This window comes from Cuculus canorus, chromosome 3 (genome assembly GCF_017976375.1).
Source record: "Cuculus canorus isolate bCucCan1 chromosome 3, bCucCan1.pri, whole genome shotgun sequence".
NCBI classification, from domain to species: Eukaryota; Metazoa; Chordata; class Aves; order Cuculiformes; family Cuculidae; genus Cuculus; species Cuculus canorus.
This window is the reverse complement of record NC_071403.1, coordinates 58,830,758-58,857,956: the sequence shown is the minus strand read 5'-3', so window position 1 is coordinate 58,857,956 and position 27,199 is coordinate 58,830,758. Positions and strand designations below refer to the sequence as shown.

At 38.2% G+C, this 27,199-nt stretch overlaps 1 protein-coding gene across 4 annotated transcripts in view; it reads right to left on the bottom strand.

Moving 5' to 3' along the window:
• SMOC2 (SPARC related modular calcium binding 2) overlaps nt 1–27,199 on the bottom strand; it is a 139,523-nt gene that overhangs the window by 97,961 nt on the left and 14,363 nt on the right. For all 4 annotated transcript variants that reach the window (XM_054063327.1, XM_054063329.1, XM_054063326.1 and 1 more), the window contains exon 2: nt 161–332. In XM_054063327.1, coding sequence (XP_053919302.1) covers nt 161–332 — 172 coding nt within the window. The remainder of the gene's footprint in view (nt 1–160; nt 333–27,199) is intronic.

Genomic DNA, 27,199 nt, shown 5'->3' with positions numbered 1-27,199 from the left:
ATGTAGCATATTTTTATAGAATAACAGGATGGATTTCAACCTACTCGTTTTTAGACAGCTCTTCAAGCACTCTCCTAGTTTTCAATACATAGACATTTTCAAAAACTTTTTAATGTCTATTATTTTTCATTATGTTCAAGAGAAACTTCGATTTGCTTACCTTTGCAGTTGCCCCGATAGGCTATTTCCAGCTGAGGATCTTTACATTTTGCTCGCTGAAATTCACATCGGGATAGAAAAGTTCTTCCATCAGATGCACAGAGCGATTTCTGAGGGGAACCTGCACAGTCCAGGCTGCATTCTCTGTCTTTGTCTTGGTCCACTCTCAAAAACTACAAAAAAATAAATAAATGCTTTAGGAATGCTATTCCCATGTGAAAACTACTCTATGATCCCCTGCCCCAGGGAAGACATATAAATATTACCCAAAATTGAAGAGTTTTGCCTTTTTAGTCTATTCAAATAACAGCTAATTCATTATATCTAGAGTTATTCAGCTACCGCTTTGAAATTACAGTGACTGCAATGCTTCTGTAACATATATTAAATCCACTATCACAGGCAGGACAATCTCTGAATCTCCTTCAACCATTATGAAGCTGAAAATAGTGTACTGGAGTCTTTAGAGCAAAACCAGTGATAGCAGAATCATTTCTTCACAACAAAAATGAGATGGCAATGGAAACAATATATGCATTAACTACAATAACAAGCTGAAAAGAGTTTTCTGAGATCCAAACAGGATTATTAACATCAATACTCATCTAAAATTGTAACTGTAATACATCCAATAGCCTCTGTGCAAAAGGCCTGAACAGCAAACGAGCAAGGTAGGAGAACCTCACGATTGCCTTACAAAACACAACAGATCATTTATTTTTGCAGTGGCCTTCTATGAAATCTAAAGACTCCTCAATACAACAGAAACTTCATTTTATAGAAATATTCGTATTTTTGCATATGTTTGTCTATAAAAATATGCCAAGATAGAAGAGGGAAATGTTACAGTCTTCAGTTTCTCCATTGACATCCCTCTTACAACATGTATGATAGAATCTCAGCTGCCTTTCAAAAGCACACTACCATGGGCCAGCAGAATAGACAAAGCCCATGCTCATGGTTGCAATCCCTCGGAGATGTCCCTGCCCCAGTACAAGTTTCCTTGGACCATGGCCCCTGAAAGGCTGTCCTTGCACCAGTGTAGGACATCTGTGGGCTACAATACTTTATTTCTGGACTGTCACAGGATAGTTGATGTCTTCCTTTCACACTGAAGAACCTTGCAAGGCTCCTGCTCCCCAAACTCTTGTCAATTCTGCCCACTGCATCACACATTCTCCCTTTATCAGAAATTCAATCTCATCTCCTCCAGAAGACAGTGAGTGAGTATAGGCTAACAGAAGTAACCTAGGTTGTTCCCATTATGAATTTCAGCAGATGCTCCCCTTTCTAGTTCTGCCACAAAGCCACACTGAAACTGGTCTAACTGTTCATTCCTCCACCCTCAAGACTGTAGGCATGGCTGATGAATTTGGCATCATCCTTGGTACTGTGAAAAGCAGGACCTGTTCACCCTGAAACATAACCAAAAAACTAAGTGGTTCTGATGTTGCTGCATGCCAGCCAAAACCAAAGATAGTGCTTTATCTTCTAATCTCCTGAAAAGTGAGGACTACAGAGGAGGTGAACTCAGTCCTCAGATTAATTTCTTTATCATTTTCCTGTTTCTGTATAAGCACAAAATTAAGCAATGCATATAGCTACTAGGAGATAACCATTCCCCTAAGCATTAGCAGGCATCTGAGAAAAGAACTCAATTGTGTTGAAGTACTGGTTTCATTACTGCTACTTCAACACCATAAACCTTGGGTACAGAAATTTTTGAATGTCAGATTAGAAATTGAGACTACTACGAAGAAAATTTCAAGAAAAATAGGAGGAAAAGCTAAAAAAATCAGAAAATATTTTCTACATCTAATTTCCTTGCATTTTATTACACAAAAAAAAAAAATCTATAAAGAGAGCCATAAATCTCTGTAATCGTCATACTTAAGTTTTCGTCTATTTGCACCTTCTACCACTTATTGTGAGGAAATGCAGATGCCTTTCTGGAGACGATGCCTTTCTGGAGACTCTGCCTGAAAATGGCAACACAATCTCAAAGGTATCACTTTAAAATAATAATCACAATAGTTGGATTTCGAACAGAACTTTTATGTTTTAGTAGCACAGTAACAGAAAAAGGAAAGCATCCTTTTCCCAGTGTTCTTGTGCATTTTTTAATTTTTAACAGTAATTATCTTCAGAAGCAAATTACTTCCAAATTACACACAAACCCCAAAACTTTCTTCCTGGAATTAAGCTACAGAGCTTCAGAAGTGGGGAAGAGATGTTCCTTCATTCCCTGCCTTCAGTGCTACTTTGCAGATCCTATTTGCTGACAGAAATTAATAACTAGCTGAGCTGAGTGGGAAGGGAGAAATATGCGAGTTCTCTCCCTTTCCCTGCAAAATGAGCAATAGTGAAAACAGGCTTCCATGACTTTGATCAGTCTCCATACCATGTTGGTCTCTAGGGCCTGACCTGGTCCCCTGATGAGTTGCAGTGCAACGCACCCCAGTGAGGTCCTCCAAGCCTCCCTTTCTTGCCTGAGAATCATCTGCAGGACTCTGGGCTTAGGCCTAGCTAGGACTATGGAAAGGACTTTTCAAGCAAAAATGGATCACGTGGGTCCTCTGGCAGAGCAGTCCCCTGCTCTGTCTCAGATTTCCCCATGGATTTGCTGTTGGTAAGTCAAGTGATCTCCATCTTCTGTTATGAAGTGAGGATCTGAGTACAGCCTTTCTGTGTGTATAAGACTACCCCTCTGTAAGAGCTAGGCAATTTGCCATCCTTAACTTATCCTGAGCAACATCCCTGTTGAGCAGAGAATTATTTTTTAAAAGCACAGGAAGGCTTCGTAACCCACAGAAAATCATGTGGTAGATCAAGGAACAGAACCCAGGCATCAGAAAAAAATCACTCAAAGCAAACCTAGCCTCTATCCCATTTTTCTCACAGACTCCCCTCATCTTTTCTGTTTTGAGCTGTTGCAGGAATTAAGATGGGTATGCCTGATCACAGTGGACAAACCACATTAACAGAGTGAACAGAAAATCCCCTTAATTATCTAAGGAGCAAAATCCACTCCCTTGAGAGCATAATAGTACACAGATAAAGCCGTATTTTAAAGGGCATTTATCCAAAGAGTTTTATTTAAGTATTTTATTATTTCAAAGCCTTAGAGGAGATTAGCTTAAATTATGGGTTCAAGAATATTCAAGCAACCTGGAAAAGCAGAGGATGAAGACATATCCGGGAGACAAAACCACGTGAATAGCTTGTTAGTTAGCCAAACCTCATTGGAGAATTTGGGTTGTACATTTAAACAACTTCCACTAGGTTAGTGTAACCAAGGGATTTAAGAGCAGGAAGGACAAAAAGGCAAGTAACTGTAAGAAAAGATAGCATACAAGAGAGACTAGCAAATGTACTTAAAAAAAAAAAGAAAGTATGTGATTGACATTTGGAATATACTCCATTATCATCTTTACTACAGCAGCACAAGATAATACAAGTCCAAATCAGCATTGCTTGCTCTCATTTAGCCAAAGGAACAGATAAATATGTCAAAACTAATAGAAATGCTGAAATAAGCAAGGGCAATGGGATTTCTCCTGGGATTTACTAGTTGTTTAAACAGAAACAAGCAGAGTCAGTGAAACAAAAACTGGGATCATACTGATGCACATCTTAAAGCTGCATTCTACTGTGAAAATATTCCTTTTGATTAAAACAGGACTGGTTAGAGAGAGAGAAAGATGATTCTAGATGGACCAGAGCTGACTCACACTGAATACTAGCTCAACTATTTCTGTCTTTACATTCACTAAACAAACAAATGTGTTACTGTAAAAACATGTGATTCACTGACAGACAAGCTTAAAGTAGCATTTTTGTTGAATGCTTGTGAAAACTGAGATGAAGCCAACAATAGCTGACCAACTTGAGGTGGAACTATTTTGAACAACCAGCAAAAACTAGACAATTATGGGTAAACCCATTAAAAAGCAAACCACTTTTAACAGAGAAGCATTCCAGCCCCTAATAACACAGAAAATTAGTCAAGTTTCAGAAAATTATTTTCAACTACAAATTTGAGCTTATGCTAAAGATTAGCAAGTATGACTCCTCAGCTGGAGTTGTTTTAACTTATCTTCTGCTTTATATTTCAATAGCACCAAAAATTTTTCTAGCCTCCAGTTTATTTCATCTTTTTCAAAGCATTATATTTTAAAACACCCAAATTCCAACTGGCCTACTATTCTATAGTAGGCACTGCTTTAAATTCTCATGTAGTATTTCTGAGCCAAAAGAATAATAATGGGACAATATCAGAAAAAGCTTTAATTTTAAATTTACCTCAGTCAATAAAACCAAAGTCACTATAAACTGCATTTATCTACTTGATAAATATAAACATTGATAAAATATCATTTACTGTCATGTGTTTCAGGCATCATAGAATTCCAGTATTTTCCTTCACATCTCGCACACCTAAGGCTCTTAATACCTGTTGAAATGTAGCACTAGTGGTTCCAGTAATCCTTCATCTCTCTGTTATGGAGTTTGGTGATAATAAAATTGTTCAGAGTATGAAGCAGTAGATATCTTAAACCTTGCTTATACTGGGAAAAACTATTTCTACTCTGTCTTCTGCTCTATTTTCTGCTCTGAGTAATCTAAGGAAGGCAGAGGAGATTTCCCCAACTTATTTTTAATTTTTCTGGGGGGAGGGGGCAGCTTAATTCTAATAAAGTTTACTTGCAGTCTGCAGAGACATCCTTAACACAAAGCAAAACTCATAACTATGCTAAACCTATTTTCATTTCACCCTAGTTAAAATTTCCTGCTACAGCTGAAGACCCAGAAACTGACTTTTTTTCTATCTGTGGAGAAAGCCTATTCTCTTTTGTGAGATCACGTTGGAGTCTGTGCACTAGAAAAAAGAAAGGCCTTCAACTTTATGGATTTGGATTGCTCATCAAAGACTTTCAAACTTTCTTCAATTTATAGACCTGTACACCTGCATAGGTATATATACTTGTATACTTCACTGACAGTAGGTATTTAAACATACTGACAAGAAGTTTCTATTCTGTTACTTTTTGTGGACCTCTTATAACTGGTATATAGACTTTTCCTCTGACCAAATGAAAATTACTGCTTCAGAATCTCAAACAAAGTTCGAGCCTCCTTGCAAAACAAGAGAAGAATACTTCATCGTGGGTGGCTGAGAGCCAAAAGGCCTAAAAAACAAGCAGAGAAAAGATGGATGCTAGACATCACTGTTTTGCTTGGAAAAGCCTAGTGCAGACTATAGCTTTGAAAAGCACTTTCTTTATCCTGCATCTGGTTACTGTAAAATGTTGAATAGAACGGTTTGACTTCCCTGCCGCTGGTATGGGAGGTCTATGAACAAACTATGGAGCAGTGCTCAAAAGTGACTCTGTGCTTAGAGCTTTGAGCTGTTGAAAAATGTGCTGATTTATAGTGATTTATATAGCTCTGCTTTTTCTGTCTGATAGCTGCCTGAAGAGCAGATGTGGAAATCTCTAAGCTAGGAATATTTTGTTCCCTTCAAGTTTATCTGCAATGGGAAAATGAGTTATACATTAGTAATCCATATATGCGTGTGTGCATGCGCATGTATATATGTACGTGTACACATCATTGTGTGTGTATATATATATATACATGCAGTCTATAATATGAATAGTCAATATTCCCATGTATATTTCAGACAAAGGTAATGATGTTTAAGTATCAACATGCGACCGTCAGCCTTAGAGAGCCTTTTGACCAGCTAGTCTGTCTCAGTTAATCTGCTTTATTAAAACACCACTCGTTTTTTTCAATATTGATTTCATCAGTCTTCTGCCAAGGAATGAAGAAGAACATACTTTTATAGAACAAACTCTACTCTTATCTGATTGCCATGGAAATGCATTCATCCTAGAGCTGAAATGTATGGAAAACCTAAGTTCTCCTTTTGAGTTATTTAGGACAGCAATAGAAGATACTTCCAAAATGACAACTCTGTAGAACTGTTGTACTTAACCCACCTTTAACAGATTAGTTCACCCTGCACTGTGCTACTGAAGAAAAACAGTCCCTCATGACTGTTCCAGGACAAGCCCAGCGCTGCCTACTTCAAAACGTCACCTCCTTCTTTGTCCAGGCATACAGGACAACCCACTGAGGTTAAGCTTGAATGGAAGAATTCATGCAGAAAGCCATCACAGGCAGGACTAATAAGGTACTATTCTGATGAGCTAGAATTTGACAATTTCTGCTACTATAGTGGGCAATGTTCTAGGAGTAAATCAGAATCTTTTCTATCAGATTCCACTACCAGACAAGTGAGCAGACTAGTGACTTCAAAGAGGTTATCTCAGACATCTAAAAATGAACATTTGTTCTTGAAAATTCGTTTAACCCTGTTCACACACAAAAAATAGCATTCCAGCCAAAATACTGCAACACTCTCCAGGGCAACAATCCATGATAATGATTTCATAATGTGGAGCTTGTCGTATAGACTAAAGAAACTAGAAATTGCCACCTTTCAAATGAGATTCACTTTTCTTAGGTTAAGACCAATCACACCCTAGAAATGTCCCTTCCACCTTAAGAACTGGAGAGTCTGATCAACTAGCTCTTCAGTAAATGGCTTAAGTCCTATGCAATTAAATCAAACCAGAGTGTCAAAGAAAAACAAAGGGAAAGAAACATTCAAAGTCTCAGGTTCCAGACAAATAAAGGTGGGCTCTAGGTTTCAAAAAGAAATTCATAAGAAGTCTCCAGTAGGCATCTGGCTTTTATTTTTTTTTTTTTTTTTCTGTTGTGGTGGTGTTTGGGTTTTTTAATTACTCTTGGGTCAGTGCCCAAAGTCAACTACAAATTAGCTATCAATTAGGACAGTGTTGTGCTTTACTCCCTCGGTGTCTGCAGTACAGTAGAGCTTTTGAGACTCACTGCCAAAACTACAGTATCTTCTTGTTATGGCCAGCACAGAAAACTGACTATTAAACAGGATTGTGCTTTGATTGATATGTTTTGCTTTAACGTGTTATTTTTCAAATGTTCATTGCTTTAGCAGGTATTTTTTTAAGTGAGCTCAACTTTGCTGTATTGATAAAGAAATGGCAGAGATGAATGTCTGCATATCCATCACTTTATTTTCTGCAGCTTCACAAATGACTGAAACAGGCAAAACATCTCAGTTGTACACCAAGTAAACTAGCAAAGGCTGAGTTGAAACTGAAGCAAAAGTAGTGACACAAGTTCTTTCCTGCTTTGAAGAAAGGATGGACATTAATCTATTATACACGCAATCCCAAGTTTCATCATTGCAATATCACAAAAAAGGATCCTCCCAACAACTCACCAACTTAAAAGAGATTTCAAGTGATTTTGTGGCTGGATGGTATTGCAGTATTTCTAATTTACTGTGGATTCATTATTTTTGGAGCTGGGGAGGCAAGGAACTACAACCAATTTAGAGAAGTATAGGAAGACAGGGAGACAATGGACTCTGTAAGGGGTTCAAAAGTGCCAACTGAGCATATTTTCCTATTTATTACATTTTGATCAAAAATGAGCTGAATTTCTCTGGTCTCTGGAAGCATAGGATGAGTCACAGCAAAAGAGCATTTGGTGCTGGTATACTCATTCTGAGTATACCAGAAAATCTGATTAAACACAACAAGAACAAGGGGTCTAAATCTATTTTTTTCTCTCCATTTGTCTTTCCCTCAAAAAAACTTTAGGGTGGTGCAGTGATAGCTCTTGAAGGCCTATTCACTTCAACAGCTTAATTCTAGGATCTGGTTCCATCCCTACTAAGGAAAATACACAGACTTCAATAGGGGCAGATTTGGGGTCCTCTTAAGTAGCACTCAACCCTGGAGACCTACACTTTCAGAAGGACGTTTGACTGATTCATTTGAATGCTCTTCAATATAATCTTTGGAAGCATCAGTCATGTCAGAAACTGCGATGTCTAAGCATCAGAAACAATGAATGAACTACTTGTTGACATTGACTCCATATAGCTAAAAATCATAGAATCATGAGGTTGGAAAAGACCTTTTGGCTCATTGAGTCCAATCTCTCCTATCAACCACTAAACCATGTCCCCGACCACCTCTTCTACCCATCTTTTAAATACCTCCAGAGATGGTGACTCAACCACCTCCCTGGGCAGCCTCTCCCAGTGCCTGATGACCCTTTCTGTGAATTATTTTTTTTTCTGATATCCAGCCTGAACCTCCCCTGGTGAAGCTTGAGGCCACTCCCCCATGTCCTGTCCCCTGCCACTTGGGAGAAGAGGCCAGCTCCCTCCTCCCTACAACCTCCTTTCAGGTAGTTGTAGAGAGCAATAAGGTCTCCCCTCAGCCTCCTCTTCTCCAGGCTAAACAACCCCAGTTCCCTCAGCCACTCCTCGTAAGGCTTGTTCTCCAGCTCCTTCACCAGCTCCATTGCTGGTCTTATGACCAGCACTAATGAACTAATGGTCTTAATTAGATATCTTCAAAAGACACAATGAACATCCTCATTGACACTGAAACACCCATTATCTGACTACATTCACTCACTTCCAAGATTTGTTGTCTTCCCTATTTCGTGAAATCACTTATTTTGGCAAACTGGGTATAGAGTATTCACTATCAAGGAAAATAGTCCATGAATATACCGTACATATTTAGAAGTAATAAAACTGCACCACAGCAAGGACACATAGACTGCAACTAAAATGTTTGGTTTTTTTTCTCTTCCAAATAATAGCTTACCTGGCTTTTTAGGGAACAAAAAATCTTCCTGTGATTTTTCATTACAGTTATATTGAACTTCAGTTTAACATAAGCAGCTGGTTTCTTTCATTTTGCACCACCAAAAAAGTTAAATGGTATCCAAACTTAACGTATCAGCTCACTGTATGTGTTGCCTGAAAACTGAACTGCAGACTGTAATAGAAAGCATGACAGCCTTAAGTTCAGTGCTGAAAGCAGCACTGTTAAAAATATGGTAAAGAAAAAAAGATAACTCTTATCAGGAAGATGGTGCCTTTCATATGTATGTACAACAGCTAATCAGAGAGATCTCAGCGTTTTTGTTTCTTCATTAAATATACAATTTTTCTTCCACTGTGTCCAATGGTAATACTTCTCTTGGTTTCTGAGTATTACCAGCAAAGTATAGGGGTTCAGAAGAGTCAAAAAAACAGCTACTGATAAACAGACCTCGTGTTACCAAAGACCAAACAATCTACCATAACTTTACACTGAAGCTGTAATTAAAAGGGTTTCTAATCTGAAGGTGTTTTGTTCAGTATGTACAAATCACTAGTTTCTAGATGTGTGTCCGGTGTTCTGCATTTCTTCCCAAGTCACTGGTAACTTTATGCCCTTCATTCTTGTGGTATTGTTGTTCATTATCTTTTCTTTGGCAAGTTGCTGTCATTTACAGTGTTGCCTCTCAGCTGCCAGAAGTCACACTGGGAGAAAATAAACAAAGTAACAGTGGGATGCATTGTCTATGTATTGAATTATCCTCTAGTTTACTCAAGCTTTTCCTGAGTACTGACCCAACTTTCAGAACACAAGTGGGCTAGTGCAACCATCGTGTTAGCCAGTATCCTCACACACAGCTAATCTGCCTGGGTGGTGTCTTTAGTAACCACAGCTATGATTTGGGAAAATAGACACATTTTACTTTTTAATCTTACTCAAGGGCTGCTCACATGAAAAATATCTTGGCTTCTAAAATATTGAAAAGCTATTTTAAAAGGCCAGTAAAATATAAGCCAGATCAACATTTCTATTTTTTGAGAGGTTTATTTAAGGATTAAAGTATATCAACATACACCCTTAAAGTGTCAAGGTAGCTTAAAACAATAGCTAACAGCAATGACCTGTAACACAAAATAAGAAACATTAGGCTGAAATTGTCACAAAGGCTAGAAATCTCTTCATCCACTGGTGCAACACAGAATACATGCACAACCCTGAAAATGAGCTTCTAGATGGTCTCAAACAGTGGTCTCCAGGGAGGGATATTGCCTTCTTCATTGTTCCCCATCATCATGAAAGGGAGACCTCCCTTCAAGCTCACCTCTACTCCCTTCCCATCAGACACTCAAGCAGCCACCTGCTTTCCACACCAGTCCAGCCACAACTATACTTAGGGATGTCAAAAAGACAACTTCAGAAGAAGCCTTAGTGAAAAGGAAATAAATTATTACAGAAATGAGGGTACCCCCTCCAAAAAAATGTGATACAGTACTGGATGTTGTGTTACCGACTTGTAGGGAACAATTTCCCTTTGTAGGGGGGACAGAAAAGCTCAGCTAAATAGGGCTTTTCTATATCTGAGTTTTTACACAACTCTATTTAATGCCTATCATGATCAGCAGGCAACTGGCCACTCTCCATATGGCTGGTTGCCTTCTCTTCCTGGGGAACTAAAGTACACAGAGGGCATCTCAAATGACGAAGACACAGCATGAGACAGTATCACAACAGAGCATTTCTTTTTATAATTTAAATCAAGTAAGCAATGATTCACGCAGGGCAGAAACTTGATAAGACATCAAAGGTCTAATCCCCTACCCATAAAGCTAACTTGCTGACAATAACTGCAGAGCTCAAACTCTTACACTTATCACTGCCATCAGCTTCTTCAAACAAAGTATTTTGGAAGGAAGGCAGGCAGCTGCATCTGGGAGACAGATTTTGTTCTTGTTAAACTGTTGCTCTTAAAACAACATGTTGCTAGGTCTGAATACTGTCATCTTTAAAGGGAGAAATCATGCTAAAAGCAAACAGTTAAATAGTACGCGTTTGGAATATACAAGGGTTTAAACAAGCCAGTCTAATGAGAAAAAAACACTTTCCATAGGAACACAAAAACCTGGCTGCGGTTTTCTCAAACCATTGGCAGTTTGACTTCCACCCAGCTTTGGGATTTAATGAAACTCTTGTATATTTGTTTGTATGCTGGGAAAAAAAAAATTTTCCCTTAATTCAAACCATTGTTTTCTTAGGAAAATGTCATTAGGAAGCCATTTATTTCTGGTCATTATGAAGACTTCCGCAAAATAAAAACTCTTGAATATGAAACCCAAAATTTTGTGTGTATCTAGAAGTGGGTAGGAGGGGTCAACAATCCACGTTACAATCAAGGCAACCTACCACAATAAAAACAACTTTTCTGAGTTCTGTGTCATATTTTAAGTGGCCTCTGCTTTCTTGGTAGCAGAACGCATTTTCTCCACTGTTCTTTGTCTTCTATAGATCAGTTGGCCAGTAGCTTTTAAATCTGTTCTAAGAGATTTCCCAGCAATACCAAACAAAGTTAAAGAATTGTCACACTAGCAATACAACCCATCAGCCCCTTTCTACTGTGGTCTCTTATGGAGTCCCTCTCTTATTCCCTTAAGAATTTTTAGGGATGAAAAAACTGACAGAGGAGAATTCCCAGTTTCCATTTGAGCTTAGTGAGTGAAGACATCCCCACAACAGGCACTGACCCAAAAAAAATGCCCAAAGAAACCATAATGACACTCACAGTGTATTGCAGATGAAGAATTAACAATAGAAGAGACTACTGCACTCCAGAAATTAAAAAAACACTATGCTGTTTCTAAATAGTCTGCAACTATGAACTCACAGAAGAAAATTATATCAGTTGACTGGGTTCCTTTAATAAAAAACACCTGCATTACAGATTTTTTTTTCTAAATGGGATGCCACCAGAACCAATTCTTTCACACTTTAGGAAGCCTAGAAACTCTGTATTAGTGAGAAGAAAACTCTTCCAAGTACTCTGAAAATATAACAGATAAAGAACACCAGAGCTCTAAAGAACAGGTATCTCATTTTAATAAGATTTTCTTGCACTCCCTAAAGTAGAAGAATGGAGGACCAGCAAGTTCCAGTTCCTACCAAGAACTTATCTAAACATCATATTTCTACAACCCAAGAGTGAAGATTTCTGAGTCCAAAGTCTGTGATGCAATATTTTATATTTGTGGCTTCTAGTCATTCTAGAAAAATTAGAGAATCTTTTCCTCTCCAATTACTTTTGTTGGGAGCATATAATTACTCCATGTTACAGATATTGTTTATATGCAGTAGAACTGAGCAACAAAATACGGACAGGGTGGCACCTATGCAATATTCTCCTATCTCATTATGGAAAATCCTTCCCTGATACAGTTTTGCACAGATTACATCATTAGAAGAATACTTAACTGAGCCTATTCCCTTCTAACAGACATACCCATCCCACCAATTTTATATCCTCTTCCTCCTCTGTGTACAAGTTGTTGCCCTTCTTTGAGTCTGGGACCTGGCTCTTGCAAATCCAATTTTGTCTTTTGTTTCTTGTGAGCTCAAGCAGAGCAATAGTAGCCACAGCTTTGTTTCTCTGTTGTGTGCAGTGGCCTGGAAGGCCAGCGGTGAGATGGCTCATTTAGACCCAATTTCATTGGCATGAGAGGAAGAAAAGAAATAATGATGCCATTTTTTTTTTAAAAAAAATAGCTTAATCTCTGCTCCTTGCAACAGCAGTTGCTAAGGCATTCTCACCTCCTCTTGCACCACTGCCTGAGGAAAATGAGCATTAAGTGACTGGCTTAAGTGTACTTGCTCATTTGCCTCCTCTCCCTCTAGGGAGAGGCTGGCCAAGCAGCTGAGCAGAATTACAAGCTGCCCACCATAGGCTATGATGTGTTGACAATGCTAAATCACATTAAAAAGTAATCTGAATAAACAAGACAAATGTCAATCTAAACATATTCAGCTATATGAATAGCTGACTATAGCTTGGACTAGATGAACAAGGGTATTTTTCAGGCTCTTAAGTAAATGTAACTCACAGTTTAGCTGTTCAGAAACAGAAGAATGAAGGTTTTATTTGAATTCAATGTGCTGATATTTACTGCTGGAGAGACCGTGTTCTAGTTAGGATGCAGGCCTGGAAACCTATAGAATATGTCCGCCATCAGATCTAGCACAGATGGTCTTTGATACATCAACTAAGTCATTCTTCTGTCATTGCACAGTCTACCACTCGCCCTTTTAGATGTCATCCACCAGGCTGATATCTCTAGCCAAATGCTACTGTACCTGAAGGCCAGGCCTTTCTGGTTTATTGAAATTCCTTGAAGTCCACTACACAAGAAGCCACAACTTGTTCATTAGTTGACTATGATAGTCAGCCATTAGTTGACTATGACACATTTGCCATAGGTATGCTGTCACTGGCTTGGACTCAGGCTCCCAAGTAAGGAAGTATGTTCAGCAGTCAAGCTGTCTGACAGCAAGAGTACCGCAGATTGCTGATACAAATTGCTCCAAATACTTTGTGGCATTTTCCCATTATTGATACAGTCCATAGATAATAGACACACCTTGAAATGCTTCTTTTGGATTCACACATTTTAGAAAGTTAAAAATCAATATACTTTCTCTTCACAACTTGCCTCTGAAGAAGAGAAATTCCACTACCTTCAGTTTACACACAGTGAGTTTAGTCACAGAGATGTAGCGGCTTGTCCAAAGTCACAAAGGAAGTCTCTGGCAATTACATCCAAGACTTCAGAAACTCATTCCTGTTTTTTTACCACATACATCATCCTTCCAAACGTTCTTTCCTACAAAAAGGTTTACTCACAGCTGAAAAAGGCCCAGATGATTAACAAAGTAAGAGAACAGTAAGAAAAACTGTATGAATCCTTCAAAACTGGCACATGGATATTCTTATTAAAAACATTTGAGAATGTTTTGTAAACTAAATTATGACCTTCTTTGTTTCCATCAAAAAAATCTTTGCTTAAAAGGTCATTTTTAATGGGATCTAGGTAAAAGCATAGGCTGAGCTGTTTTGGCTCTGCACACCATTAATTCTCTCAAGTTTTGTAAAACAGTATGGTACCAATTGGCTTTTTAGCTCTTTCAGGGCAAGTCCCGGATTCAAGGTTCTCCACCTCTAAGCCTAGAGGAATAGAGGAGAGCAGTAACACAGTTTGTAAGAGGTACATACCTACAATATTCCTTCTTTAAAAGATCAAGGTCCACCTAAGACTTCAGGCAATATTTGGAGTCAGGACTCCACCCTTTCTACCTACAATTAACTAAATCACAGACAAGCTATTGTATCTCTTGGTGCTTCTCTAGTCCTCATCCCCAAAAAAAATGGACTATCATTATTTATCTTTGTAAAGCATTTCATAAATCATGAATGAAAAATGCAGTATAAGAGCAAAACATTATGTAAGTGCCAAAGCCACAAGATCAGGCTCTGAATGGGCCACGGACTTGACTATCACTTTAGTTCTCTTGGGCTTATTTATTGCTGAGTATGGATAACTTGGATTTTTTATGACATCTTAGCACAGTGTTTTATTTGGTTATGGGGTTCTGTCTTCAGGAACTCCTCAGTTTTTAGATACTTCTTTGATGTAGTTGTCAGGTATGTAGAAACAATGACAGCATTGTAAATATATCCATCAAAACACAAAAGAGGTGCAACACTTTAGTGTTTCCATAGCAAACTGTTACTGTTAAGGCAGAGGTATATTTTTCAAGGCATTTCTCAACATTGTTGTTTACCACTAATTTGTCCAAAAGCTGTACAATAGTGCTTCTCAACAGCAATATTTCAACCAGATTACAAGTTTACCTGAGAAAAAAAGAAAATGCTTTAGCCAAGAAGGATATGTCCCTGCACTTGGCTTCCATACCTAAGTACTTTAATGTTTTCCTCTCACAGTTAGAAAAGCAGAGAGGATTAACGCAGCAAGCAGTTTATACCACGATTTATCTGCTGCATACCACACTTTTAATATCATAATATTTATCAGATAATCAAAATAAATGACAGAGGAAAACCTTGAAAACAGAGCATGCTAAGATGTATGTTAGCTGCTCTAAGAGGAATTCAGCTGTAAATTGACTAAACTCTTTGCCCTGCTTGCACTAAAATTTTTTTTAAGGAAACTGATCACTGCTTGAAGCTGAGAATGTTTTGTTTCTGTAAAATATTGTTGAACCGCAAAAAGATCCAAGCTAACTAAATATGGAGCAAGAGATGGTTTTGTATACCAGCCCCAAATATTCTGTTACTGATTCATTGGTAACTTATGACTGGTTTGGATAAAATCTTAACCAACCATCATTGGTTTTGGGAGGTGAAATGACATGAGTCAACTGAAATTAATATGATAAAGAACAGCTTGCTCTTCCTGCTTAAGTAAGTCCAGTCAAAGCTTTGTTCCTTGCAACAGTGTTCCATTCCTAAATTTTGAGAAAAGGCAAATACAAAGAGGCATATCAAGAGTCATTTATCATATCATTCCTTCCTCTCAAGCTCAGAAACATGACAGCCTTGTACAGATGGAAATGAAACATAATATCATGGTTTCATGTTTACAGAACACCCAAAGAAGCAACAGACAAGTGAAGTATTTTTCCAACAGTAGCTGTATTGCATACACAGCTTGATAAAGTGTTGCTGCAAGTTATGAAACATTATTCTTCTTCCTATTTCGAAGTCTAAAAAATCTTGTTGATCAAGAGATACTCCAAACTCTTTCAGTAAGGCTGACATAACCCTGCAAAAGAATCCAATTAAGGTCTTGCTCGTTGGCTATAGTAAAATCAGACCCAGAAAATCTTAAACTCTGGAACTGAACTATTTACAATACAGAAAAATGCTATGAATAAATTTAACCACTGGATTTTAAGACTATATCTAACAGTTCCTGCAAAAGTAGTACAGACAAATGTGAGGTTTTTAAGCTGAATCTTCAACTCCGGATAAAGGAGCTGGTGACCTAGTGCTGCCAACAGAAAGATAGATTCCAGGAGTTATCAACTGTTAAGCATACATAAAATTCCAGTAGAGAAAGTGAGTGATATGTCTGTGGGAAACATGGTTCCCAGCAATGAAGAGTCTTCTAATTTAAACCTTTAAGCCCCAACTCGGATTCCTTTAGTTATCGGTGTGAGAGAATACACAACATTATCTAACTGCTATAAAAGTAGCTAGCTTTAAAGTTTTGAGGTTGCAGGAGTTTCACAATCACACTGTAGGATGCCTTTTACCTTTCAGTTTTTCCCAGTTTTGCTGTCCTTTTGTTTATGTGTAACACATGATCCAAATGCTTTTTAAATATGCTAGAATGTGATTCACCTCTGATGAGTCGTAGACAATGTATCATGGATATCACAAAAATAAGAGCCAAAATAAACTTGCTTTTTCTATGGTATCTGTTTAAACTGTTCTGAAGAGATTGAAAGAATAACTGACAACCACTACAAAATTTGCCTATGTTCTTAAAAGACTTTAACTGATCATTATTTTATGTACACAAAAAGAAGATCCCTGCTGTTCCTTAAAGGATTCACAGTGTCTGCAAGATATGAAATACTGCCGTTCTCAAGGGGAGGAAGTCTAACCCTCACATGCCTCAAAGTTACAAACTTTAATGGGAACTTAAAAGGAGGTGTCCAGATTTCTATGTTCCTCAGCCAAGACACAATACTTTGCTGAAGATGGGCTTGTAGATCTAACAATCTTCTTGCACTCTTGTTTTATTACTGGCCCAGAGTTTCTTCTGTCTTATAGCGTATGCAACATGACGTTTAATGTGTCTCACTGCTTTCTCTTTTGCTCTATTTGTGGATTATATTTTCATGCTAAGTATTACTGAATGGGTAATTGCATGGATCTTACCCTTGATTCACCCTCTTTTATATTGTTCTTGGATAAAAGAGGTAAAATTGAACAAACCCTAATGAGAAGTCTGAAAATCTTTCTCCAGGGGAATTGCAGCTGCAGCTGTGCAGAGACCACATATCTTTAGAATATAAAAACCTGTCAGATAGTTCTTCTTTGCTGGTGTAATATGGTGCAAGAAAGACTACTCTTACCAGGACAGATAAGTCAAGCCTCCTCCTTTGATCAAACAGGAAAATAGCAATTGCACCCAAGGTAAGACACAAGTAAAGGAACCGTGACTTACTTCCATCCAGCGTGAATCTGAAAACTACACAGGAACACTCAATAAAAGTATTAGGCATCAATGGATCCAGGACTTCCTGCTTTTGGCCAGCACAAGAAATACCATGAGAATATCCACACTTTAATCCAGAACTGGATTTAAATGCAAGAAAAATGAAGGGGGAGGGGAAATAACAACAAAAAACAGGCCTTTTGCAAGCTCTGTCTCTAATCTACAGAAAAGTTTTGGGCTCTTTACAGCTCAAGTTTGGTTGAAAACTTTATGTAATTCAGTAGGGAAAACTTTAGTGGAAATCAACACTTGATCCAGCTCTGTTACTCTCTTTACCTCAAACACTTCTATACGCTGGCTCCTAATTTCTGATGAGTGATAACCTTAAAGGGGAGAAGCAAATGGTGCAATGACAAACACAGTGCCTTGATAGGATGCATTATGACAAGGCTACAAAAAGTATGTAGTGAAGGCACTGGTGGTAGAAACCAGTGAGGTACATGGAAGACAGCAAAGAGAACACACCAATGGCACTGAGGCCTATCTTAAAAGAAGGGTCTCAAGTGGCCATTGTAGAGAGATGTCATTTCAATTCCATTGTATTTTGTGTTTACTAGCATATCTGTATGATGTTCATGCACATGCAAAGACTTGCAGACAGATTCCTCCCAAAGCTGACACAAAGTATACATGTCATTTTTATATTATTAGCATACAGAGACATCATATTGAAATCACAGACCTCTCCTCACACATCATCTACTGGCATCAGTTGCGCTGAATTTAGCAAAGTTGCTCCTGATTTACATCTGTGTAAAATAAGTCCAATCTGTTTAAGGAAATATTCCATACAGCTGCGACAGTTTAGACACATGAAATAGACGTTTGTGACACCATGTGATTAAAGAAAAACCCAAACCATGGAGTTTAGATCTGTATCCAAATCCTCCTCAGGCTTGTGGTTTAAATCCAAGATTTTGTTTCAGACCCTTGTCTATACAAATTGTAGCATTTCACAATTTGCTTTGATATTAAGTAATATATCTCACTGAATACATCAGCACCTACATTAAATTTTACAGGCTTTCTAGTCACTGCAAAGTTAAGTCTAGTGTAAAAAACACTGAAAATAAACATGCTAACCGGCAAGTGCCAACTTGATGTTCCATTAAAATTATAATTTCCATTGTCCATGAATCAGATGTGAACGTTAATTCTCTATAGAATCAAATATGTGATAATTAGAAGTACTTACTCCGGACTTAAGCAACAGGAACTGCTACCAGAGAATGCAATAACTTCCAGCATGAAAAAAATTTTCACAGCTCCAAAACCAGTTTCTGCTTAAAGCTAGAACTCTATTTCTATGAAGACTATCCATCAACCTTAGCTGGTTTTGAGCTCAAATATTTGTGGGAGGGACTGAACTCTGTTAATGGCATTTACAGCAGCGATCTCATTTCCTTACATAGGAGAAGTCATTGATCACTCAGACGTTAGAAAGCAGAACTCATCTATTCTGAAAACATTTGAAATGCAACAGACATTACAGGAAGTATTAAACAAGGAAAATACCTTTCTCATTCAAGAGATCTGCCTTTTCTTCCAAAGATAAAGATCCAATAACTTGAAGCTGAAGTTAGAAAAGTTCAAAACAGTAATAAGATTCACCTTTTAAAAAGAAAGGTAGTTTATCAGAAGAATTTGCATAGTTATCAGTATGAAAGACTGAAAGTATGAAAGTGACCCATCTATGAATATGTACCTACTTAATACCTCCTTCCCTAATAGCCTAATATTTTTCTGAATTTGAAAGCATGCATTTTTAAAATGTATATACTGAAACTAGTTATATAAGAAGTAATTAACCCAGCAATAAAATGAACTCATCTTCCCACTCTTCAGAATCAGTGTCCAAACCAAAATATGTCAACTATGCACTTAGTTGTGGGAAAGAGGTTTCTTTCCTAGAGTCTAGGCCGGGAGTCCCAAGTTTGAGAAAGTACTTTCCAATTAAGTTAAAGGTCTACTGACTCCAACCACAGATGTTTTCTCTCAGAGGCGGTATATACTGCCAACCAAATTGAATATGTAGAATAAGCCTTCATTTCTCCTTTCACTTTGAGCTCCGGTAATCCAGAAAAAAAAAAGAAAGAAAAAGAAAAAAGAGGCTGATGAACTTTGGAAAGATCCATTTGTAATACAACCTTCAGTAGCATTTGTTCTCCCAATCTAAACTAAGCGTGTACCAGAAGTGTTATTTGTCCTTCCTGAAGGTATTATCATACCAGATAGCTGCACATTTCATTCTCAGACATCTTAGGACATTCTACATACATTGTCCCTATTTAATACAGGATCTTCTAAGGTTTTTTAATTATTTCAGTTTCATCTTTGTAGCTGAACAGTTTCACTACTAACTGAATAGTAGGGGCACATCAAGAATCACTGAGGAATGCTGCCTATCATCACTAAACACAGCAGCATCTCACAAAAGACAAAATAAACAGCAGATGTCACCAAGTCATTACTGTGATCCCATCTGTGAATATTAGAGGTCAAACTCTTCCAAGCTGCAGCTGTGTAACCACTTCTATTTGAACAGAGATTCCCTGCTATAATAGGGACCAACTTTCTTCATGTTCTCTTATGTATGTGTAGAGCAGCTTTCATCACAACAGTAAAATAAAAGGTGAATACCCTGAGGGTTGTAAGGGGCCTAGTATTCATCAGAATTCCCCAGAGCCCCCTTTTAGGGGATCTGCTGCAAATTCACTGATAGAGAGTGCCCCGGTGTTCAATAAGGACTATGTAATTTAAATACACAGCAGTAGCTTAAAGGAAGAATATTGGCAGTGTCCACAGCAATTTTGGGTGAACTCACAGAAACATACACAGGGGATAAAATAGCTTGAGCTAAAGTCTTCCTTTTTCCACTGCTTCTATTCCGTGGCTTAGGGAACATCTCAACATTCCTCACATGTTCCCTTCCCCCCAATCCTAGAAAGGGGGGTGACACTAGTTCTCCAACCACAAAGTTGTGGAGCAAATCCCGTACAGTGCTAGTGCAGAAAAATTCCATCTTCTGAGAGCAACGACAAAGCTCTGAGTGCCAAGGTTACATTATGGCATGCAAGCTGGCATCAAGTCCAACCTAAAGTTCAGCTCCATGTCTTTTTTCACCACACCACCATGTTAGACTTTCCTAGTGGCTGTTTAAACTGAGTGACACAATTATCCACCTAACAATTCCTCTCCTCCATCCCATTATTTCCCTGAAGGAGGACTACTTGGGCAGTAGAACTTTATTCTCAGATTATCTAAACCAAAAAATCAAGACTGAAGAATTTCAGTTTCCTCTGGACAAAGAGTTGGAGAAATTCTGCTGTTCCTGCCAGATAGCAACAGACTTCTGCTGCTTCTAAGCCAAAACAACTTGACAGAGGCACTTCATTTGGAAGTCTCTGAGGGAATGTTTCTCAACCCTTCTTTATAACTAATTCACATGTCTCCTCCACATCTCACAAGCAGGATGTCAACAGCTCCCTCCACCAGGGAAACTAGAGCAACTCAGCAGACCGGCATCCTTGCCACCACAGCTGCTATAAAGGAGTACACAGACCACCTCACAACAGCATGTTCAGGATTTTAGAAGTTCACAGTATCGGACTTGAGAAAATCTTACTTCACACGCAGAGATCTTTGTGCTAAAGATGTTAGATGTGAACAGCACAGGGCATGGAGTTGGCTGCAACGGTTCTGGAGACGAAGCTCCCTCCCTCCAAAACCTCAATGTATGGGAGTGCTTCACTTTAAGTAGCACAAAGCAAGAAGCTCTTGGGCTGTAGCCACGTGCTCTAACAGCTACTCAGTGCTTGTACAGTAAAGGCAGCAAAGGTACAGAGGCCACCAAAACTGACATTCTCCTTGGGGAGACTGCTGCAGAGTAAAGGGCCTTGAAGGCACTGGATGGCATCAAGAGAACAGAGAGTTTAATTCCCAGACAGGATATCAATCTGTATCTACAGGGCTTCTGCAGGATAGAAATATTACGCTTTATAATAATGCTGTACAAATTATTATTCTTCACCTACAGAAGGCATATAAGGTACAGGAGGAACAGTAGACTAGTGTTCAGAGCTGAGGTACCCAAGTGCTTGTATCACTCAAGGTTAATATATTTATTGTGAAAGCACATAGGACTTAGCAGTGCAATTTTGTCTATACATTAACCTTTACCAAGTAGTTCCTATATAAAAACTTCAATCTGTAAGATATCTTCCTATCATTTTATTCATTCAAATTGATCACAGAGATTGACTACAACTGGAAAATCCTCCAAAAACCCTGTAAATTAGTTTGATTTATTGTTCACCCTTATGACCAGATATGACACTAACAGAAATTACTTTTCAGATGCCTTCAGTGTAAAGGTTCCTCTCAAGTCCCGAAAAAATCCGATATGGTGAAGTAAGAATTAAGTGAGAATAAGAATGAAGTAAAAGTAAAAATATCACTTCTTTTAGAGCAAGAAACCAGAAATGGATTCTTGTTTCTTTTATTCTTTCTCAAGGAAAGAGAATGTTTTTTGAGTTTCACGTCGTCTCAGAAAAGCTGATGCTGGCAAGCACCTTTTGTTTCATAACTGCAAATAGAAGGCACGAAATTTGATCTTTAATCAACATGAGAGCTGTACTTGCAGTCCCACAATTACTGACCAGATCTCTGCAAGATAACAGAAATTGGTTTTGCATAGGCAATTCTGGGCTGAACATTTGAAAGTAAGTCACATGTCTATGAGCTACATGCAACTTGCTTATTCAGTTTAGCCTTCTGAAATTTCGAAAAATTGAAAAATGTATCTGATTATTCCAAGCATAGTAATCTACAGCAACCTTTCACTGCCTGCTGGAGAATTGTACTGCCACATTAGTATTGACATAGGTAGGTATGCTTAGCCAATTTTGCATGACTCCGAAAGCTACAGCAGCTTGGACAGTGCGCCTTGATAACACAGTTGCACTGAGCTATGTAGTCTGCAGCAACTCAGGAGAGCTTCCACAATACTTGGCTGAGCAGTGGAGAAACAGTTACAAAGCACCTATCCTACTTCCTTCACCTGTACACACTTACACAGGCATGCACATAGACACACATGGCCATGTCCCCTCTGCGGCTCCTGTCTCAGGCAGCCTACCCATGCTTTCACAAAATTTACTTGCTCTTCTCAGTTTATATGGTTTGGAAAATATGGAAAGCGATGTGAAAAGCAATTTCTTCATTTCCTATTATAGCTTGCTCCAGCTTACACCCAAGGAGATAGTGGATGAAAGAACTTTATTTGCAAGTTGGCTGTCATATCTGATGCATTAACATGAGTGGTCAACAGTCTACTTAACTGTTGTCTTGCAAAAATTATTCAATATGATGTGGGAAACTACAAAAAGTAGTGCTCCCTAGACATACTGGGTGATTACCTTTAAGATAGCTGGACACACATTGCTTCCATTGTCTTTTTCAGACAGTGCTCTGTAGAAACGGTTGCCTTTTTCTACAGTGTTCCCCAGATTCTCCCTTCAGCCTAGTCTCTATATTCATTACCTGGGAGATGATGATATCCCAAGGTTTGTTATTGTGCTACCTTCTGGTTTGTAGTTCTTCTCCAAAGGAAAAGCCTTTATTCATTAATAACAAAGCAACTTCAGCATAATATATGTGGTCAAATCAGGTTTATTTTCTTTATTGCCTGTGTATCTGATAGCAATTTGAAGTTAGGAAATCCGTATTATAAAAAGTACAAGGCTACACAACACCCACTAGAATATACAGGTAGTTTATCGGAGCTCTTACACTGCCACCAACCAACACAGTTTCTGTCCTGTATAACTGGAAACAACAGCTTGACCTTTGCTTGCCCTAAGCTGGTTTCTGTCACATAAAAATTCTGGTTGCTAGGATTTATCACTGGAAGAATTACTTCACAGATTATATAGCTAGTTTTTAGAGTGCATTCTGGATTGTGACATGTAAAGATGATGTTGGATGTCCATATACAGGTCCTGAGAGTATGCCCTTCATAAAGATTTTGTTGCCTGGGCTCAGAGTCAACAGAGAGACAGCACCGCTGCCGGCAGCCCCTTTCCCCTTGGTGTCCTGGGGAAGAGGTTACCATGCAGTGTTGGACAGAGGACAACCCAGACGGGGCTGGCCACTGCCCACCAGACCTGTGTTTCAGCCAACTCTTTGGTGCTTGGTCTCTGCCTGATTCAGTGCTGCAGCCACACTGCGGTTTCACCATGGGCTCTGCCCCATGGCTGCCCTGCTCCTGGCTGGAGGGTGGATGGGTTCTGGCTGCCCATGGGGAGCCCCCCCCACTCCCAGTCCCTGGTCCAAACAGTGCCTGGCACTCTAATGTAGACTGCTTGTCTTTTGGGTTACATTTTTTACCATATTAAGAGGGTTTTGGCAGTTGTAGTGGTTCAAGTAGAAAGGAATTGGTCCCCCGAGAGGGATGTGTAATGATTTACTTTGGACTGAGGAAGGGAAATTCATTTTTAATTGAATAATATGAGAAAAAGTCTTACATGTGCTAATTTGTTGGATCCAAATGTATTTAGACTGGATTATAGGGATGTTTTGACATTGGGTAATTAGGGTAATTAGAGAAGATGGTTGTAAGATCAGACTATTTTGACATTACAGATTTTGATATAGGTAATGTCACTGTGATGCTATCATCATGCAATTGATACAAATGTAAAGGAACTGCACTTACCCAATGAAACAAGCAACCTGAAAAGCAATTTTCTACAGGATGCAAATGATATCTTTAAAAAACATAAATGTAATATCTCGGGATTTTTCAATTAAGGCATGCTTAAAGAACGGATCTTTGAAGCCATCCCCAAATTACATGTTTAAAGTTCTAAAGATGATCTTATCTGCCACGCAAAGAAGATTGTGAGTATGAAACAGGCAAAAATACCTGTGAGAATAAAATAGCCACTTTTATTTTATAACAGTTTGTCTCCGATGACAGTTATATAAGGATATTCATTTTCTGCGAGGGTCAATCTGAAGCTGTCTGTGTACGTGGTCAGAAACTAAGTTAGCAAAAGTAACAACAACTTGGCCTCTGCTAGCTCTGTCTCTTATCATGCTAAACAATTATTCAAAATTCAAATGTCATTTTTGCCCATACTTGAGATGTACAAGAGTGGTTTTCCTTTATTGGCATGACAATTGGACAGTATTGGACAGTCTTCAAATGTTTTATAAATAGAGTATGTTTTCACAGGCTATTATTTCAAGCCTGAAAAATATTCTGTAAAAATCTGCAAAATCCTTGGACATTGTTGCCACTCCGTATTGAAGCTACAGATTTATGAACAGAAGATTTGATATATCATTTTTTTAAATTAACCACGTCTTTGTTACACACCAAATTCTTTATTAGAAATGTGTATTCTCATATTAATAATGGTAGAGGAACTCTCCAAAGAAGAAAGCACAATTTCAAAAGAAGGCAACACATGCTTCTATAGTGTCTTCAGTACTGAAATGAGACAATTTAATCACTAACAAGGAGCTAAGTCAGAGAAGTTGAAGAGTTTCCAAATTTTGCAGAACACCTTTCAGATTAGGAAAGATTCACAGAAGTGGATGCAGTTAATACAACTTTCAAAACTGTATTAGCTCTTGTTTAGCTATGATTACTAATAAATCACAAACTATAAACATAACTACAGTACCCTGTAGTAGCACCAATGTTACACTATATATGAAATACTACAGCTACTTCAAATTCCTTCCAATTAAAAAATGCTTCTACTTAAAATTGCTATATTTCCTGCAATTTTATCTTCTCTAAGCTCTTTTAGGAAACAAAACTCCTTTGCATTACTACATGTTTCTGGTGTATAATAGAATGTCTACTTCTCATCTTTTTAAGAACATCAGCACTATAAACCCAGGATTTCAATAAAATCCACAAGGTTTATAGAAAACTTTCAAACAGAAGAGCTCTGTATTCAACATTTCACAGGCAAATTGCCTTGTAAAAGAAAAAACTGCCCAAATTTCTCCCTTCCCTCTTTATGTTAATATCATTTTTAATCACTTGTAGCTCTGCTTACATAATTCTTATCATGAAAGAAAATATTTAGCCATTCAGCTTATCAGATTGGCTAGCAAAAGTTTCACTTGTTTTGTTATTGATAACAATTATTTTTAAATCTCAGATAATGCAAAGCCATCTATCCATAAAAGGAGGAAAACAGTTAAAAACAAACAAAAAAAAAACAAATGAAGGAGTTAGTACATGACTTCAGCAAGAAGGGAGGATTTTCTGTAGACCGCCTGGAGCTAGATGACTGTCTTGTATATGATATTGATTAGAACAGTCTTTTCTCATGCTTTTCTTATTTGATTCTTCAAATATATATCCATCTATCTTTGGATATATGTGACTCTTCTCTCCCTACTTTTTCAGTCCATCTTATAGATGGTATCTTTTTTGGCCTTTCATGAATGATCTTTTAGTAGGTGAGAGAACCATCCTTTTCACCAATTCAGTTTCCACTGGCTCCTAAAGAACGAAGCTTTACAGTGATGATGGTAAATAAACAGGAACAATTAGGTAACTGTTACTGTACCTCGCATATGTGTTAGTTCTTAGATTAAGCCACCAATCAGAAACTCAGCAGTCATTTACCAGTCACCAAGGAATAAAGCAGAAATATTTACCCAATATTCTTCAAACCAAATCTGTTTCTTCTGGTTCTGAGAGGCACTGTAGGCACACTGTGACCAATGTGCCATTACCAGAGCTTCAGGACTAGCACCCAAGCCCTAATATACGCTTTCTAGGAGGGATGGGTCCCCAGACAAATTCCCAAATGACCTACTACACAGAGTGCAACTGCACTTCACTGGACAGATGCACCAGCTTCCACAGGGTAAGGGAAGCATCCATAGCGAAGCTGAGTGCCGCTGATAAATTGTCTCTAGTGTAACAAAGTATTCGGTACGTATTTTATTAGGTGAAGACCAGAAGAAGGATAACATCTGGATTCACAGTCCCTCAGGCTTAATCTGCCAAGTGTTCCATTCAATTTACAGTGTATTTGAACAACATCATAACAGTTAGGTAGATTCCCATGGCACAGATCCTAATGAAATTTGGAAAACGAAACAGCAATAGTGCAATTGTTGCACTTTCATTGTAAAAAGTGCAACGAAGAAAAAAGTCTATCTGAGACACATCATATAGTCAACAGCTGTTTCAGAAAGCCAAGCAGGGAGCAGCAGAGATCTCTAGGCTAGACAAAATTTGAAACCTTGATCAATGTGCTTTAACAACAATGGAAGTGAGCCATCCACTGGAAGATCAACCCTTCATTTCATTTCATAGGACCATTCACAGTTTAAAAGTTAATGGGCATGAAGGAATACTGCCCTCAACAACTGAAATAACAGCATTAACTAGTTTTATGTATCATACGTTTGCTAAGATGGGGCCTGGCTGTTGTTAATACAAACTCCCCACATTGCATGCTTCCATACGCAGAAAGAGTTTTAACACAATGTGCAAAAGCTTCTGGACAACAAGACAGATTCTCAGTGAAGGCAGCAGCAGATAAGCAGCAGAAGCCTCACCTTACATATCACAATCAAGTCCAGACAAGATTCCAGGCCATGGAGGGAAAGCAGGACTGATCGTAAGGTGTGAGCTTGGAAAACAAACACTTCATGAAATTAATGCTCCCTGACTATGCTTCCCTATATAATGCAGTCAGAATGAATAACAGGTACCTTAGTACTCCCGGTTCCATGAGTTTTCTCAATAATTGTGTTGGTTAATGATACACATACATGGCCTTAGCTTTAATTTAACAGAATTGTATACAAAGATAAATTATATGACTCTGCTGTAATAGGAAAGCTTTAAAGATCATCCTATAGCTTGCTTGTAAGAAAATAACTTTATAAAAATGAATCAACTTTATTTATAGCCTATCTTATATTGGCACAATCATACTGTTTGGAAAAAAAAGGAAAAAGGAAAAGAAAAAACAG